This window comes from Netta rufina (assembly GCF_964035555.1).
Source record: "Netta rufina genome assembly, chromosome: 2".
NCBI classification, from domain to species: domain Eukaryota; kingdom Metazoa; phylum Chordata; class Aves; order Anseriformes; family Anatidae; genus Netta; species Netta rufina.
Window position 1 is genome coordinate 151,822,516 of NC_140124.1, and position 20,366 is coordinate 151,842,881.

At 35.8% G+C, this 20,366-nt stretch overlaps 1 protein-coding gene across 1 annotated transcript in view; it reads right to left on the reverse strand.

The window, feature by feature from the left end:
- Nucleotides 1-1,223: 1,223 nt before the first annotated feature.
- The window catches only part of ZFAT (zinc finger and AT-hook domain containing), an 86,724-nt gene continuing 67,581 nt past the window's right edge, over nt 1,224-20,366 (reverse strand). Inside the window, exons 13-16 of the mRNA XM_084283235.1 lie at nt 18,169-18,287; nt 16,327-16,453; nt 14,782-14,912; nt 1,224-2,126 (exon numbers count right to left, since the gene is read on the reverse strand). Of these exons, the coding sequence (XP_084139361.1) occupies nt 1,887-2,126; nt 14,782-14,912; nt 16,327-16,453; nt 18,169-18,287 (617 nt within the window). The 3' untranslated portion in view covers nt 1,224-1,886. The remainder of the gene's footprint in view (nt 2,127-14,781; nt 14,913-16,326; nt 16,454-18,168; nt 18,288-20,366) is intronic.

Consider the following 20,366-nt stretch of genomic DNA (forward strand, 5'->3'; position numbering starts at 1 on the left):
AGTAGGTATGCATGGCTATGACTTAGTGGAATTAAAATAAAGAACAAAACAAATTAAAAAAACACCCTAACCCTTCCTCTGAAAATTATTTACTTCAGAATTCTTGGATGATATATAGCAAAATACTTTTCCATTTTCCCCTCACAGTCAGGTAATAATACAATACGTTGCTGAATTAACTCAGAAAGGTTTTATGTTAAGAACACAGCTGTTACTACATACAATCACAATGCTTTTCTGATGCTTTTCCAAATGTAGTTTAATAGCAAATGGTCTATTTTCAATAAATTCTAAGAAAACCATTTGAGACTGTTTTCTTCTCTTTTAGATATTAGAAAGTTGTTATTGCATATCGACACTAAATGTTAAGCAGTAATTACAAAACCAAGTTTCTGTTGCAGATTAATCAAGTTGGTATGTTTGGTGCATTATTCTCTATGTTACAATTATTATTGAACACTTCATGGCTCATTTTATATAAGTTTAGTGAAATCAACACTGATATTTGTGACCAGACCCAGAGTAAATGGCAAAAAGGTCTCTGTCCTACAAACCACATGTCCCTGGGACATATAAATTTATTATCACCACAGATAAGGGAGAAGCTAACACTAAATGTTTGCACTCTGATTTTGTATAACATTGATAAAGAACGGCAGAATTACAAGAGGTAGGCAACCAACTCACTGCATTTCATCAATGCATTTAAAAGCTTTTCTTCACTTGTCCACTCAAAATGCCCATAAATAAGCTCAGTCACAAAAAATTCCTCCTAGATTTCTTTACACTACTTTCTTGATTAGAAACTACTGAGTGTAGGAATAATTTGTCAGAGCAAATGCAAATGCAAAACAGCATTCTCTACTTAGCTTTGAAAGGGAAGTCAACACTTAAAAGAAAACATGACAATTTTGTTATTAATTAATAACTTTTATAGCTCAAATTTAAAAATATTAAATCAGAAACAATTCAAGATTCATGGAGAAAAAATCTGGAACTATATACATGCATAATTAAGAATATCTAAATTTTTGTCAATATTTACTTAATTTTTGTACAAGTTCTTTCACACAGTCATATTTACAAACATCTGTTTAAAACATATGAACATACATCTTTAATAGAATTTACAAATCATTTGAATATATTTTTTTCATAAAAACAGAAGATCATTTCACTGAGTTGACAAACATTTGGTTTCATCATATGGTGGGATGGAAAGTTATTATTATCCAATCATTTAAAAAATAATTATGCTATTGGTACCCGAAATTATCATATATGGCTTTAAATATCTCCCAAATTATCAACTCACGAACACAAATGAAAGTCTATCTGTGGAATATTTATAACAAGTGTTGAGCTTTTCTTTGGGTTAGGTCCACAACTCTGCAAACACATTCTAAGCATATACTCAAAAATAAGAAATCCTTCTAATTTTACAAAAATAAAAAAATAAAAAATCCCTGCTTCCAGTAAAGTCAAACACATACTTAGTATCTGTAAGATGGGATGAATGGGAATGAGTTTTCTAGACGTTCTAGCTTCCCATATAGATATATTTATTTATTTTTTTTATTGTGGTATAACACTTTTGAACAGACAATATTTTGGGATATTTACAGGAATCAAATGACAGATTTCTTAAATAACGATGAATATTTATTCCTCAAAATATGTACTTTTTCCAGGGGAAAAAAAATCCAAGGAAGTTTTGTCCATAATGTCTAAATTACTGATGCAGTCCAACCAGATCTAGTATTATGGTCTCACCTCACACATAATCTGAAAATTTGTCAGCTTGATTGTTTTTGGTCTTGTTAGGAAAAGAAATGAAAGTTTTGGCTTTGGCAAATCAGTCAGCTGTCTCCTTTGAACCCCATTCTCTAGAGCTCCTGCACAGATTGTTCCACAGTTTGTTCTTCTATGGGCTGCATTGCTTCCTGAACGTAAACTATGAATTCTGAAGCCTCTCCACCTTGTGTATAGACAGTCACTGTCTCAATTCCCTCCACTTCGTCTGAAGAGACTACCAGGTGATGCTGTTCAGACAGCTCCACTGAAGCCTGCTGCAGAGTCTCTTGTATCATCAAAGTGTGATTGGCTGACTGCTCCTCTTCTTTTACCTAAGAAGAAATTGAAGAGGTTACAGAAGTTTCACCCTTCCAGTAAATAACTGGTACTGTGATGATTAATGCACACACAGAACAGAAATTAGAAATCAGACAGTTTTGAAAGAAAATATCAGTTTTACACAAAATTTGTAATGATCACTTTGAACAAGTGTATAGCCATACAAAATACTGAAAGCAGTAACTCAGAGTCTCATTTATATGCATGGAGAGCTATGAAGCTACAGAAACACAGGACTTTAGGAACAGCTTTAATCTCTCACCAGTCATTCACTCAAAACCAATCTTATTTAAATAAATTGGAAGTCAAACAGCTCCTCCAGAATCACTGATGTGAGAATATGTCTAAAACCACATGAAAAGACACTTAGAACCCCCATTTTTTAATTTATTTTAAAGCTCGTTAAACTACAAAATTCATTGTAACACTACTCATTGTAACCTAAACTTAATGGACTTTTATTTAATAAAAAAAAAAAAGTGAAATGCATTAATGAAATAACCTCCCTAATACTGGTTTGCAAGGCAGCAATTTTTACATGATTGAAAGGATATTTACAGTAGCAACTGAAAATAACAGACTTTTTAATAAACATTTTTCCTGTCAAAAAAACATAATGCAACATATTTTGGTATCAAATTTAAAATAACTCAACTATTTGTGAATTATCAGACTACAGTACTCACTGGGATTCAAGAACAGATCTTAATTCTTCACCCCATCCAGACAACATTTCTGTGCACAGTGCTCCAGGCCAACAACAGCACACTCAAAAACTAAGGAAATGCATTCTTACAAATATTAATGATAAAATAAGGTTCTTTTGGGTAAAGAATGGGATACCTATTTTTACACGTGCAAGAATATGGGAAGGCATTTGTTGAGTGTTTTCAGTACACCACCACTCCCTTTGTTCATTGATTTGTTCATCTATTTTATTTGCTTGAGCATAAAAGCTGACCCACTTGCATCTGCACCACATGGTTAATCAGATCCTCTCTTCCTTTCCCATTTGGAAAACAGGTAGTTTTTATTAAGGCCTATTTCCCTTTCATTTAGGCTTAGCAAATGTTCTATGAAGTGAGCTCGCAGACATAAATCATGTTCATTTCTCACTATAAGAAAGTAACTTACTGAATTTGCAGGACGTCATATTCTCTACAGAAGTGCTTTATTTCACATCATCCAGTGTATCTATAAATCACCAGCTTATACAAACAACAGGGCACGAAGACAGCATCGGTGGCTCACCGACATACCTTCACAGAAAGCAAACCTCCACGGTACTTCCAATAACCACACAAGGGGTAATATGAGGAGAACAAAGAATCAATAAATTATCGGTTTACCAGATTTCAGTGTAAACCTTGTATTTCAGGGCAGCGTATGTTGTGTTCCTGGCAGCACTGAAGTCGTAAGTGATTTTGAAAAAACAGGTCAAACATGGTAGATTCCAAAGCATGGAAGTCTACTATATTACATAGATTAGTAGCTTTCATTTCTATGAAATGTTTCTATGTAGTAGATCATTTCTATGCGCTGCTTTCTAAGCAGTATTATTAGAACAATGAAGTCCAAGAAAATATACTGAAGTTCAGTATTGGTGCTTAAAAGGGGCATGGGAACAGTAGGGAAGAATTACAGAGAAGTGTCCAAGCATGCATTTGGCTCCTTGAAGACTTGGAAGGAGAAAAAGAAGTTCTGTGAGTTTATTTTCTAGGTGCTCTTTTTTTAACTTCATTTTTTCCCCCCAAGCAAGCATTCCCGTTGCTGTACACTGACTTTCCTTATAACGTTTTTCTTCCACGTTTAAAATATCTGTCAGATCAAGAAGATTACAGAGATGCACAAACCCCATAGGACTCCATATCACTTTGAACTTTCACTCAATTCATCAGGCTATACAAAGCTTTTTCTTGAACAATAACAAGCCTGTTCAGGTGTTAAATTATTCAGAGGTCCCAAAGTCAGTATGTCTGTGGTACATTGATGAAATATAAGTGGATTTTAACTGGCGAAAGATTTAACTTCTAAAGAGAATCTTACCATTGTCATTGACCTTACTGCAACAGCACAGTTGTACCTACTGATGCTGACTCTGGCTTTGTTGCACAGGATTTAGATGATACGGATAAAACTATGGGAAAGGGATAAAGCCCTTTCCATGTTCTGTTTCTTTTACCAAGTGTACCTGAACATTTTAATTTGAAGTTATTTTAAACAGCGCTTGCTGGAATTCAAGCTCAATACCCTACAAAATTGGGCAATGCAGGTTGCTTTGTCTTGACACAAGAAAATTTGCAACCACCCTCTGAAAAACAAATTTCTGTTGACACAAAATATGGGTAGCCCCAAAATTATCCTTTACTAATGGAAGCTTTGAGTTTCTGTTCAAGACGCAACAGGCTAAACCATAAAAAGAAATGTAACACACCTTTCTTCTCTTGATGACATACCTTTTAGGATTTTTTTTTTTTCTTATAGTGGGGGGAAATGTTGTTAATTCAGGCAGAACTCCCCCTTTTTTAATTGCATCCTGCTCTTTCCTGAGGCTACTTGCTGAAGTGGCAGCTCCTGTTCAAAATGGAAGGATCCACACAAGATCTACTAATATAGGTTACAACAAGTGGACAGAAGGCTCATCTCTGGTGGATTTAGATAGGTAGCTGCAGTTAAAAATGTCAGGTAATTATAATCTTACAGTCCTTGATCCTGGGGATCTTCAAACATACACAGATAGGAGTCTTCTAATATCATTTGGCCTTTCAATTATGTCATGTACAGTAACTCTTGTGTTAGTGCATGATACATAATCCTCTGACAATGTGCCTCAGGCCAGAAAAATTACACTAAATTTACTAAGAGCAGCAAGAATGCACAACACAGTCTGAAAAGAATCTTGTACAGTCTCACTTTAGTCACTTTAAATCAAAACCCATAAATAATTTCAAATATAGTTCTTTGAGTGTACATAAATAATGAACAAAGGAAGATAAATAAAGCACAGTTGACATGAAAATGAAATGAAACCAGAATCTCATTCAATTCAATAGCAGCAATCTAATACTTATTCAGTTTTATATGCTTTTGAAATGAAAATGGCCAATAAAGAAAGTTAATTTAACCTCCCTACCTACCTTTATCGATATGGTTTTATTACCCTTGTCATGCAGGGTAAAGAAGAGTAATGCCCCTATTTCTAGTGTTTCTAGTTTCCAGTACCTTTTTTTTGGACAGCTATCTGTAATCCTTTTAGTTTGACAAATTACCACATTATTTTGGATATTTACATTTCAAATCAGTTCAATGTTTACATGCTTCTGCTTGGTTCCTATTAGATCGTTCCACAGGGAATCATCTCAAAACGCTAATTTACATCCCTCAATTTGATGAAACAGTGGGACAGCTGCCATCAGAATGAATGAAGTTACTACACTCAATTCTTTTTATTGGCATCTCAAATCTTTTGAAGAGTAGCATCCATGACCTCTTTTCTGTTTGAGAGCCAGCTGAAAAGCATCTGGCTGCTTATCCTTTGCTAAAGAATGGCAGCAAGAATCTGAAGCCATACACAGCTGGCATACTAAACCAATTCATTACCTGCATAAATATTTTTTACTGGCTTAATGTGCCTCTCATGAAAGTTAATGGATCCTCTGCCTTCATGTCTTTATAAAAAGCTCAGAATTTCTAAATTATCTAAAGTTCTAAATGCAAATATCTGAGGGCCATCCAAATGACACAAAAAGTGGGTACCTCTTACAGGAACCTCTTCCTCTAAAACCAAGCAAGTCATTTTTATTTTGAGATAAATTAATTCAAGCCATTGAGGAAAATAATGCTTCTTCCCTTCCCTGGAAAGTAGAAAAAGGAAATATGTACAGTAAATTGCTGCTAAAGCTACTTCTTTATTCTGGAGCTCATCCTCAGAAATAATGATTATCTTAAATTTTCTTTGAAGTCAGCAGGAGTACCAGAGCCATCGTGTTTAAAACAGCCTTGTTAGGCTTGACCCAAAATCCTCTGCGGAATCTCTCCCTTGATTTCAGACTGAATGCTGCCTTTCAGGTTGACATGAAGAAAAAAAAAGTTAATCACAGATTTTGCAGGAATTCAAAACCTTACACTAGGTTACAGTTGCTTCTATTTGTATTGTAAGACACCACAGTAAGAAAATTTACATATTAGCTACACAAAAGCTGAAAAGGAAAAGTGAATATAAGCTTTTTAGATCCCAGAGAGCACCTGGATATGTGACGTGCCAGCTTACATCGCTGCCTACAGGACTGTCTCTCATTTTGTTTGGTGCCACTTGGTAACTTGAACTCCATCCTTTCTTATTTGAGTTTACGTATAGATATATGAAAAATACACACAGACATGCACAGAAAAACGCTGTAATTTGATCACATGAATCTCTATAGAGAGCTACAAAACAAACACAAGCTGGCACACCATAGTTTCAGAACAATAGGAGAATTCAATATGCAAGACTTGCTTTGCATAAAATAAAAAAATGCAAAGTGGCAAACAAATCTTCCTACTGGTGATTTTTAAGAATGTTTAGCCACTGGCTGGTCGAATACACCCTGACAGAGAGGCTGTGACTGGCTGTGTCCCCTGTCTGGCAGAACTCTGTATCACTAGATTTCCTTCTGAGGAAATAAGGCAACGTTGACACCATTTCAAGAGCTCTAACAGAGGGCAGTAATGTTGACAGGAGATTTTATCTGGATGTTATACAGATGACAAGAACTCCACAGAAGCTAAGAAAGCAGGGACATCCTTCCCAAATAAAACTTCCCCTTGCTGGCACCATCAAGTTAAACAATAAAGTGCTCCATGTTCTAAAAGAACATCAGTCTTGATTACCAACCCATAGAGAACTGCATGTACTGGCAAATTTTCTGGATGAACCCAGCATCAAGTAGGCACAAATCAGAGCCAGGTTAAAATACAAAGAGTGTTGCTGAGGTACAATATGCAGGAGCCCTTGACATAACAGCCATGCTAATATTATTAGGTGCTTATTTTTGAAGGTGTGTTATACTATAAAATTCTGTTCTGTGATCATCTTCAAGCTGATGTGTAATCTTTGCTGTGCATTGCTTCTGCTGTCACTTTGAAGAAAGTGGCTGTTGCCATGGTATGATTTTACCGGAGCCTGAAGAGATCACAGAATAAAATGATGAAAGGAACTAAAATAAAGGGTGAAATGCATGAAATTCCAGTGTTTTCCTAAGCTTGATAAAGATCTGCTTGGTTAGTGAAAGAGTTGATATATTTATTCTGCAGAGCAAGTTATTTAGAAGTCCAGGTTGAAAACAGGTTACCGTGCTTTTCAGGAATAGACTTCATCCTAATCCTGCACTCGAAGGTACAGAGATAGTAAGGTCAGTCTGTTGTTTTTGAATGGGAGAAAACAAGAAAGCGTTCATCAGCCAATTGCTCTTCTTTACTGGTAATATTAGTGTAGTGTTTTAGACCAGGACTTGGACTGTATCAGGTGTTCTACCTGAAAAAAAGTATTTCGTGCCCCAAAGGCCTTATATTTTCAATATAAAACATGAGACAGTAAGCAGACGCAGAAGAAGGGAAATGGGTGAGTACAATATGAGGCAGCAATACCTTTGTGTAACAAGCAGCAGTATCAACAGACCAATTGCCTAACCAGAGATGATTGGCGTCATCATATTTCTGAAGACTAATTGAGAGAAGACAATGAGGTACAAATTGTTCTTCATTAAATATCCACATAACTAAGCACAATATGAAAGAAGGCGTTAAGAAACTTGTTTGGAAAAAATAATGAGCAATTAAAGCTTCATGGACTGATCAAAGGTGAGAGTCAAAATCTCAACAGCTAACGAGAGACAGGACACTAGGTCGGAAAGGAGTACAAAATCTTGGAAATGAAAATAAGGCTTTGTTGGATGTGGCAAAAAAGACAGGAAGATCACGTGGACATCCTGTAAGACAGGCAGACTAGAGAGAAGTAATATTTAAATTGTTCTGAGTGTATACAAAGGGGCAAAGCAGCATCTGTGAATGTCAGAAAGAAAGAATATCAAAGTAACTGTAGCATAAAATAATGACAGCTTGGTCAGCCATTTTAGCAGAGCGGATAAAATGAGAACCCAAATAAAAATGAGAGTGCACAACAAGTCAGCACCATTTAGCCCATCACCTGGATGCCCAAGCATCCTACCTGAAGAGGACACTAGCTTTCTGGCTTGATAACAGGAAGGACTTACATCCCATCAGATTGAACTAGAGTCAATTAATAATGACCAGTTGTGCAGAAAGACTGGTATAATCACCTTAGTGACTAATAATATTAATTAGTGATTAATGCAATCTTCTTAGTGATCATCAGAGTGAGCTTGAAGTGATTGCTCTAGAGCCACAGGAAACAATTAGATGATAGATGCTATCTCTAGATTGTGTAGAGTAGCCAGGTAGTTTTGCAAAATGTTCACACAGACAAAGATCCTGCAAGTCAAATGTGTGCTGTATATTACTTAGGACGTGAAGCCCTAAATTTTTGACTAAAGCTTTTACATGTCAATGTGCTAAAAGAACAGTGGCAGAAACAATTCTGTTGGTAGTGGCCACCCAGGTATATTATTGAGAAGAATTAGAAAATAAGGAAAAGTACAGGGATTTGAGGTGGTGAACAATACCTTTGGCATAGGTTAGTTGGATTTTTTCATTTTTGTTTTTTTTTTGTTTGTTTGTTTTTTTGGTTTGGTTTGGTTGTTTTCCTCTCTGAGAGAACAAAGTGTGCTGCTGTGCTCTAGCTGTTTTGTTTCTATATATCAGGCAGGCAGGATTTGTTCTGAATGAAGATGGATCTCCGTAGATTGTTCAGACAGGAAAAATAATATTGAAAACAAGATTTAAAGCTTTAAACACTTATTTGGTGATAAGTTTCTTAAACCAGGACAATAGCTTCTGCTCTAGTAGGACATACAAAACATATTGTGGGTCTAAAACCAGCAAATTAGCAGAATACTTGTTTACCCATATCTATGTGAAAATAGTTCAAAACACAGATAACACGCAACTAAATTTAAATGGCTCTTATGGTATACTTTGAGACTATCTGCTGCTCTGCTCAATAAACTGAGGCAAAAAGAAAAAAAAATAAATTTGGACAAAGCACCCTACATAGAACCCTCTGTTTTAAAGAGGTTTGGTAAAAATAATACACCCTGCAGTTAAGCAAAATAAATGAATTAAAACAAAATGTATCTTGTTACTATTACACATTTCTGCTAACAGGCACTGGAAATGGACAAGCAACAACTCTAACAAAAAATAGAGATGCTGGACACTCTCCGAAAAGGAACAACTCTCTGATGTTGCTGTCAAGACAGAGTGATTCGAGAAACAAGCATTCAAAGACGTTCATATGGTGAAACCAAGAAAATGCATCTTGAATCTTGTCTCTCCAGAGAATAATTTACAGTTTGTTCTGCAAAAATAACACGAGTGCTCATTTCTGAGGGAAACGTTTCTTCACAAGAAGCTCAGTGTTCAAAACAAACAAATGCTTAGCTTATCTTAGAATCATGAAGGTTGGAAGAACCTTCAAGATCATCTGGTCCAATCATCACCCTACTGCCAATATTGTCCTCTAAATTATTCTGCCTGGGAGCTAGGAAAATAGTTCTCCTATGTAAATAATGGACTGAACTGGCTCTGCTAGCAAAACAAACAAAAACACAAACAAATCAGTCTCCACCCTATGGAGTGAGGACAAAAGTGCATCTGTAATAGGTAACACCGTCAAATCCACATAAAGTGAAGTAACTTGTTTTACCATGCTTGTCCCTCCTCCTCCCTGCTACATGCTCTGTTCCTACAGAAGTGCTTTTCCCCCAATTTCTCGTCCATTTTTACTATCCATTATGAATGAGATTTCCTGTCTTTTTAAGCATTTATTAGCCTCTTTCATAGTTATTCTTCAAACTTACAATTCGGTGCTTTAACATTTTCCCTACCTTGTTACATTTTTTTCTTTAAGCAGTGCAGAACAACTCAAACTCTATGCCATAAATAAATACCACCACTAGCTGTAGTGATCCAGACTGAATTACTGTTAACTAAAATGGATTCAAACTGACAAGATTACACTTTTTGTGTCATGCTGCAATCAAAGCTTCAGCGTGGATTTTTGCCAATCTCAGCCCATACTGGCAGAACTTCACACTTGGATCCTGGTATTCACTCAGGCGTGTGCGGTACTTTCCTTAGTGGCAGCATGTTTGCATGGCTGTCACACAACAGGATTTCTCCCAAATTAGATACCTAAAAGTTTAATCTTGATAATAGGGTAATATACTGGCTCTCAGGCAAGGAGGAGCTAAAGTCATTTCAAGTTCCAGACAGAACCTTTAGAAAGGCCTCAAATAAATGGCATGGTCATAGCCAACACCAATTCATAATGATGAATCCTGATTCAGCCTGAGATGTTTTATTGTTACACTGTCAAAGGATTTTCTTTTATAATATCATTCCTATGAAAAACAAATATAAGGTTTCCAAAGCCAAAATTGAATATATATATATATATATATATATATATATATATATATATATATATATATATATATATACACACACACACACACACACGTATATTATTTCAACACAATTCAGGAGCTGGGAGCTTCGAATGGAAAATCTGATCTTGAGTTCAGCTCAATAATAATTTGTATTCATGATCTAATAAACATGCCTTATAAAGGCGTACATCTCAGGGAAATAATTTAATAGAACACTGTAAACATGATAATGTTTCTGTCTTGTGACTTAACAGAAAGAAATTAAAAAAGGAGATATCAGTCAGAGCCAGCAAATGCACTCAACTTATAGCAGTGTACTGAGAAGGACTTAAGGACAAAAACAAAGCTTGTTTCTGCAGGCAGAAGTCTTGCATTGCCATGAAACACTCCAAGTACTGCACACAGAAGACACTGCCCCTAACCGGTGTGCTCAAGGCGAAGATGGCTGTATTACTGATAGGTACATCTAGATTCATGCACAATTTTAGAAATCAAGGGCCAACAGCACTTTTATAGGTGAAAGTAAGGACAAAGTTGGAGGGAAGAAAAGGTAGACAAAGACAGTAATGATGTAGTGTGACATACAGAGCAAAAAATACTTTGAAAATATATAGTAATTTAGGATTTAGAAGAAATTTCTTGGTGCAAATACAGAAATATGAAGATAACTTATAAAGGCAGCTAAAAATGAGAGATGAAGGTGAGAAATGATGGGTTATGTATGTCCTTAAAGGAAAGAAAAAAAAACACATAACAGCATAAAAACCAGAACAATAAATGTTGTTAAGAAAAAAAATGGAGCCAAGCTGCTAAGTAAGGACTCGGGGAGGCCACTGAAGAACAAGAGTGGAAATTTAGTGACAGATGATGCTGATATATTGCTGACACCCGGAATGATTTTTTTTTGTCTCACAATCCACAAGTGAAGCTGAAGGTCACAGAATAGAGTGTGGAATAAATTTTCCAGTGGGAAAGTGAAATATGAACATGTCTTACGATCACCTCAAGGTTAACAATTAGGAACTCAGCATAATTAAAACCTGACAAAGTAGTAGGTACAAGTGAGTGATACCCATAGAAAGCAACCTGGTGTTAAAGAAAGAAAGAAAAGCCGTCAGTTCTAAATAGGAGAGGATTACAGTCATGCTAACGCCATTTAAGAACATTTTCCCTGAAGTTAAAAAAGGATGTGGCTATAATTCTGAAGCCATCTTCTGGTGGAAAGAGAAGAACTGGGAACAGTAACTAGAGCTGTGTAACAGGTCAAACATTTGATAAAACGTCAGTAGAAATAGAAAAAATAAATTATAATAAAAAATGTGGAATGATAATAATTAAAAAAAAAAAATCTACAAAACTCCCTTCCTCTACTTCCATGAAGCCCACTAAAGGCAACTAGGAAGCCAGTCAGGTGTCAGTAGGCCTCCTGCCTCGTGATACCCCTCTGGAAAAATCACAGATCTGCACACTTCTGCACACACAAACTGACAAGTCGCAAAGGCCACAGTCATTCCAGTAGCCACAAGAAGCAAGTTGGCAGAGGAACAATGCTCAGAGCATCTAAGTAAGGCATTAGTAAAACCTGATGTAAGCAGAGGTAGCACACAATCGCTCAGCATGAGATATACTTCAGTTCTGCACCGACTGATTTTGCTTCTCTGCAACTTCAAATTGGGGAAAAACAGCATTTTATAGCAACAGGACTCAAAGTGGGAAAAGAAAATGCAGCAAAGAGATTCTGTGCTCTGAGGATTTGATATTTAATTTGACATAGGAGTGGAGCTTATACCGGGCTTACGTTAGACCAATGAAAGTCATTAACGTATACAAAGCAAGGGAAAAAGCAGTGATCAATGCTTAGCAGCTTGCAAATTCAAAGTCAGAAATATGGATTTAAAAGTGACAGACAATTAATTTGTAATATGAATATTTACTTGCAAAATGCTATCCACACATTCAGATGGTCTAACAAAGATGAAGATAGATTTTAAGATGAATCAGAAATTGATCTGATTCCATACTTGAAAGATGAAAAATTGCTGAATGTTTTAAATTATGTTGTGTTGTTGTTGTTGTTGTTTGTTTTTTTTAAGCTTAACATTCCAGTATCACAAAAGTAATTTCTTCTTCACTGCTGCCACTTACCTAGGTTCCACTTTGTCCTAGACTGTTATTAGAGGGGCCTCAAAAGACACATTTTTAAGAACAGTTTTCAGTAATACTGACAGATAGAACAAACACCAATGGCTGATGCTGCATTCAACCTTTGAAACAGGTCATGTATAGAAGTACAGCATACACATTGGCAGTGACTACAGTTAAAGTTGCTTTGAAATTTGCACATAAAAAGGACTGGAACGTCTCTCCTCTTTGATGACTGAATTTACTTTCCAAATTTGGATCTTAATGAAAGAAAAATCCCATAAACTCTTACACAGTTTCTAAACAAAATACCTGCTAAGTATTGCAAAGTAACATTTGAAAATGCTTTTCCTTAAAATTCTGCCTTGTCTCCCTCAGATCTGGGTGACAATCATCTAAACACTGTCTTCACAGACTATGGACTTTCCACTTCTAGGGAGTTATCACAAATTTAATATCCACAATACTGAAAAAAAAAAATAAATAAATACTGAACTCAAAAGTTAGTTCTGGCATTCATCACAATCACACTTTTGGTTCATTTAAATAACAAGAGCTACATAAACTCTTTAGGAATTTAAGACTTCTCATGTACTTTCCTTCCCTGATGCATCAACCACATTGAGTCTGGGGACCCTGAGAAATCAAAGAATGTAAACAGAATGTAGAAAGGGATAATAAACTAGGGAAATATAATGAAACTGGCAGAACAAACATAGCTTGGAGAACACAATGGGAAGAAACATAAAATGTCAGCATCAAAATTAGCAGACACCTGTGAGGAAGAAATACTGGGCTTGATGTTCATACTCAACAGCCATCTCAAATTGAAAATGATTCACCTTCACTTGGTAATTATGTGTATCTTTCCGTTCTTAATTTCTAAAATGCTTTAGTAACACTGTACATTGCAAATATCCTTAGTAAAACCTGTGCAGTACTATGCTTCAGGAATATACACACATATATTAAAGTTACTTCTACCAGTATCTTGTAAGGTTTGTCTCATTTTAAAAGGAACTATATTGCCTACACCATAATTTCTGTCACTTAATTCTTTATCAGTTGAATCCAGCATGTTTCCCATAAACAGAACCCTTGCAAAAGCCTGAAATTAACAAGTCTTTTTTTTTTTTTTTTTTTTTTTAGAATATTGACCTATATCATCTGGTCTCGCACAATTTCCCTGGGAACAACAAAATCAATTATGTATCTGCTCAACCAACTACAGTTCACTTGATTTTTTCTTTATCTTTCCCCAGTGTGGGTGATCACACTGACTTCTCACATAAGCAACTGCTGTTAAGGAGCATCTGTAAATCCTCTTCTCAGAGCTGTTTCATGCCTGCAAACTGCTTGTGTTGCACCCCTCATTAGAAAGACAGGAGGAACTCAAACTGAGTATAAGTTTTGTTAGCTTGACTTTAGCCCCATATTACTTGACTTTAGTACCCTGAAAGTCTCTCTAGCCACAGGACAGCACTACAAAGACAAAGTGATGGTGGCTCATCACTATATAGGGTCGCATAGTTGTACACAAGCTGTAACCCTCCACACTCTTCTGTTTCTGGAAAAAGTCTGTCCCAAGGATCTCCTGACTCTTGACAGTGGGACTAAGTGATGACCCACAATACAGGTATGCTATTTTAAAAAGTCTGAAAATGCTTATATATATTTATCCATTCACATTTTATGTATTTATGCTGATGACTGTGTAATTTATACACATAAACACACAGGTGTATAGATGTACAAATGTCTGTGCATGTGCATATAAACATAAGTACACACACCACAGAGCCAAAATTAGTTGAGAAGAAATTCTGTACACATTTTTCACAGTCATTCACAATTTAGTCCTTGCAGAACAATACGCATTTCACAACAAATATACAAAAATAAACACCGTTGTTTTGGAGAAGAGAAGAGCTCTTACCTGCTTCACCACCGTCACGGTTCCAGGTGCCATGGTAACTACAGAAGCAACTGCAGTGGCATCATGGGTTTCCGAACCCAACTCAATGATTTGCTGCAGGATGTTTACAGCCGTTGGATCAAGTCTTTCACCTTATCAGAAAGACAGCAAGCATAAGATCATTACCGTAAAACAGCTCTGAGGGGATGTGAATCTACGTGCCAGATACACTCTTTCCCCTCATGCTTTAACCCTGATTCACAGTTCTGTCTATAAATTTCAAACGGCTCAATAACCTGACACTTTAATAATAGATCTATGGGAGGAAAGTATTCACAAAACAAATTTGCCAGAGGAATGCATGAATCAGCAAGTGAAACCACACTGCTCTTTTTTATGACTATTTGAAAAAGATCTAAAGGAATACATTGATTAAACAAACAACGGGTACAACTCATAGCAGGAACTGTGAGTTAGGAAGCTGAGAGACTTCCTAACTGAAATTGAGAACTGAAGAATGTTTGCTTGCTTTATTTTTTTCCTATATAACTGCCTTCAGACAATCTACTACTGTTTTTTATGCCTCGAGGGAATATGCCAGAAGACTGTCCTAAATTGGATGAATTAAAGTAAATTGTTCTACTTTTAAAATTACAGCCTCACGTTTAAAGTCAAAACTGTTATGTACGGCACATTCCAGGATCTTGCTTACATTAATTTAAATATTAAAAACCTAACAAAATTTTCTCCAAATATTTTTACTCATTTGGAATTCTCACTGATTAAAGTAAAATAATACACACAAGTTGTCAGTAGCATAACTGAACTGCAATGTGCTTGGAAATTCTGATAAAAATGGGAGCTTGAGAAACTTATCTGTAGTATGAACGATACAGTTCACAACTATAAAATGCAATCTTCTGATAGCCACTGCATTTATTCATACATTCAAAATATATGAACACTGATTCTAGTCTCTGATGTTTTAACACTCTCAGAAACATGAACTTATTTTTTTTGTCTAGTTTTTCTTATTCCTGACTTAGTAATCATGATCTAAATCCTCTCTTGTTCTTATTCAATGTGATACTGAAACAGCTTACTCTGTTTTCTGCATCATTACAATTAAGTTTGTTAGGACTGTCCTAGGAACACGGTAAATGAGCTATTCCACTGTGTCACTGTGTCACTGGCTGACTTAAGCAGGAAGAAAAATGATAGCAAGGGAATTGCCATTAGATACACACCATCTACTTCGCCAAGACAGCTGATTTCACAATATATTCAATAATACAGGCAGGAAATTCCACACATCTAATAATAAAGTGCAAAGTAGAGTGTGATAAGTATTAATGACTTAAGGACACAGAAATTCATAAGCAATGGTCACTTCTCATTACTTACCCTTGAAGAAAAAATATAAAACCCCCAGAAATAAGTTCTGGATGACAAATTTCATCTGTTTTAATAGTTTCACAGAATATCACATATTGTCCAGTATATTGAAAAGGATATTTATGAAAAAAATATATATTTGGTATTCCAACCCCCAAAAAGGTAATTTACCATTTTCAGAAGTATATCTAAGGTTCTGCAATGCAGCTACAGCAGCTTGAGTGCCTTGAACGTCTTCTCCAGCCTCTGTGATATGGAGATACTGAGTGGATGCTTCTTCAGAAACTTCAGCAGTTAACTTGAAAACAAAAACAAGTCAATGCATGGATAATCAGAGAATCATAGAATTGCAATTTTGTTAGCAAATTAGAGAAGAACTGAAGTTATGAGTTTAAAGGAATGAATTTTGGACAATAATTATTTTAACAAGAGTTACAGAAATCAGGGGTAAACACAATTCATGAGAAATATTATCTAGAAGTTGGGATATCATCTTAAAGTTTTATTCTTCAAGATTTTCCCCCTAAGAATTGTTTTTAACACACTAAATGATCTTGACTTCATTTCTGTTGCATAGTTATTTTATACTTAAGAGACTTCTGCTGTATCATGGTCTAGTAAAGACATTTTGTGCAAAATTAGGCTGTAATTCTTGTCTTTGACTTGTCTTTTCAGATCTGGTAAAATGCTTCTTACGTTTGAAAATGGTATTTTATTTTAGAAAAAAAATATCTTTTCCATAACCATGTTTTTTTCAAGACAAGCTGTTAACATGTACTTCTCCCCCGATGGGACTTTTTTATTTATAGCAGTTTCAATAGCAGAGACAGGCTCGAATCCTTGGGGCCCTCTTACTTTTTCATGTTTGGGCATCAACTGGGAGTGTGGATGTAGAACAGTTTGTGAAATGCAAATGGATACATTTTAAAATACTTGCCCTTTCGTCTTTGAATAAATGTCCATACAGAACCTACTGTGATAGTTTTGAGGATTTTACCCTCTGTTCACGGATACTGAAGAGCTGTTGAACACAAACTTGCAGGATGGCCCTTCCCAATCAGGAATTATGCTTATGCTTAGGGTTAGACAGCCTGAAATCCAGAATGGGTCTTAAACTGTGGAGATCAGACAACTGCAACTCCTGGATTTCCCTGTCGCTGGACACCAACAATAGCCTAATCAAGCATACTCAGCATGCTAACTGGGATTTTTAATATAAGATCTAGATAATTCTGTGGTTTTGTCACAGCTTCTTCATCTATGGTCAACCTTGCTTTATTAGAGTAAGTTTTCATTTTAAAACGAATTGCTACCCATGTTACAGCTTAAAATGTTATGGCTGATTAAGGTAGCTGCACTACCCCACCCAAACTGAGAAAATCCAGGTGGTGGTTTGATTGTTTTATTGTTTTGCTTTGTTTTCCTGACCTAACTTCTAAAGTCTAATTTAAATTTTTAAGCTCTGATCTTAATCATTGATATCATGACTCCAACGTGCTTTGGACTGAAACTAGAAACACACACTAAATGGTGGAAGACTTACTCTCTATAATACCATTTAATATAATTAAATATTTCATATAATACCATCTTTTAGCTGATTAACTTACAAATTCAGGTCTAACATTCCATATTCCAACATTGTCTGGACCAAGTCATAAGTTTCTTTCATTAATTCAGTATAACCTCACAGCTTCGCGTATCTTTGAACTAATATCAATGAATATTTGGCATATAGTAAAGACACTGAGTTTTTTCAGTTTTGTGATTTTTTGCTAAAACTTTTGCTCTTTGTGCAGCAGAGGACTATAGCCCTCCAACATTGTTACTCTTACCAGTTATGAAATCAGTCAAGATTAAGTGACCACAGTGTATGCATTCAAAATGGAGATGAGATACCACATGACCTCCTGATGTTATATAGAGTCAAGAACACGTTTTTGAATATTTCTTAACTTTCTCTACATCACTTTTTAAAATCTTAAGGCCAAAGCCATGGCAACTGTGCTTTACCTCCCACTTTGTCTCCCCGTCGTGCTCCACCAGCTTCATGCCATGCTTGTTCTTAAGATGTCTGTTGAACTCCCATTTTGTACCATATACAAAACTGCAAACAGGACACTTAATGCCACCTACAAGGAAACAAAAATAAATCCTTTGATTATTTTTATATCAAGTATTTTTCAAGGCAGTAAAGACCCATTTGTAAAGGAAAAAAAAAAAATAAAAAAAAAACACAAAGTAGGTGTACTCTTACAGAGCTTAAAAGACAAGTTTGGATGATGGAATTTTGGTAATAGAGGGAGTCTGGAGCAACTCAACTATCTGGAAAGTTTTGGCAATCCTGCTTCCCTGCCTGCATGCTTCCCTGTGATGGATGCAAAGTTGAAGGAATGCTCTTCCCCCATCTTTCCCTCCCTCTACAACTCTCTCCCTAGGAAACCTCTACTACAGACCAAACAGAAAGGAGCAGGAACATGCAGCTACCTGCATCAGTCTGAGATACTGTCTCATTTCTATAATTAGGTCCACATAGAAGGTATTGGTTTTCAAGTCTGTCGAACTAGATGCCAGACTGCAACAGAAAGAACTTAAATTGCAAAGTAAATAATAACTTATCTCCTGGGCAAGAACTTGTGCTTGCTAGCTGTTGCTTTGCTAACAAAAGCCATTTTCCAAGGGAAAAGTTTTTCCAATGAATGACAAAGTACTTAAGTTTGATTGACCTCAGCCCATTCTTTGGTTTGGCCACAAGCAAACTCACTGTAAAACTAGGGGATGTTTCAGCCTGTGCAGAATCATTCCCACGCTCGTGATTCTGCTTGAAACTCAGACTAAGCAGCACTCACAGAGATGACTCCAAGTTTCCAAGGAAAATGTCTTTAAAGACCAAGGGTGCCTATGATTCATATTCTGCTTCAGGCCCAACACAAACAACACCTATCACACGTGTTAAATAAATATAAACAAATACTTTGGTACTTTGAATACTCTTTTATTTGAAACCATAGAGTTCCTTAGAGACTGTTTTTAATATTTGCTCCATTACACATCACTGCAGCTTCAAATGTAAATTGTATGCATATTCAAAAAATCTAGAGGACTGGGTTCTTGAAGCTTTAGGTTTAAATATTGATTTCCTGGTGTCTTAAAAAGCCCTGGTCTGATGGCCTTCAGGATCCAACCCCAAACCATAGCATCATTTTACTCTTTCAGTAAGTGCTGGTGTTTTGTTTTTTTTTTTGCAAGTGCTTATAAACAACAGTGAAATCTTAATATTTAACATGCACAGCAGAGAAATATTTTCATGATTTTGAAAAAAAAAAAAAGTATCTCCTTGAAGACCATTGTTCTAGCTTTCTCAAGTTTCAAGCAAAATTAAGTCTTCTGGCACATTGTTAAAGCAAACCAGGAAGAGTTAACAACATGCCATCTGCACCCAACTATCTTTGCTTTTTAGGGTTTCTGCTGTTTACATTAACATACAGAACTGTAAACCTAGACTTTCTGCTTACCTACAAAGTGATAAATAGTATGAATTTAGCACAATGGTTAGTAAGTGTGCATCAGTACAGATTAAAGGACAAAAGAAAAACAAAAACCAAGCATGATGAAACCGTAAGTGTTCAGATTTATACACTAGATTTAAAAGCCTCTACTTCTTTTTCTCATGGAAGTCATTTGGTCAAATGTCAGATCTTGGTTTCTTCACCAGATGGCAAGTGATGGCTCTTACCCATCATGTTCAAATGCTTCAAACATACTCGCATAAGCTGGTTATAAACCGAGTTCTCATTGCACATAGTCTTTTATGAATAAGGCGATTAGAAAAATCATTTGGTTTTACAGTAATGGAAATTTACCATTTGGCATTCTACCAGGTGAAAAGAAACTTTCTATTTTGGTAAAACAGAAGATCACTACCCTCCATTACAAGGGTGTTTCCACTGACACTTATTATTCCTCTAGGATTTCCCGTCTTTGCTCTCCATCTAGTGCAAGTCTTTACCAGACTTCACTGTTACAGCAGATGTTCAATACTCAGTCCCTGAACAATACTAAAAAAGTTTCTCCGTTAGTGGGCGTAAAATTCTGCAGATCACAAAAGCAAAATACCTTGGTTCAGATTAGGACAAAGATACTATCAGTTAGAGAAAATGAAGTGAAATACTCATTCCACGCTAATCTGTATTATTAGAAAAAACACCATT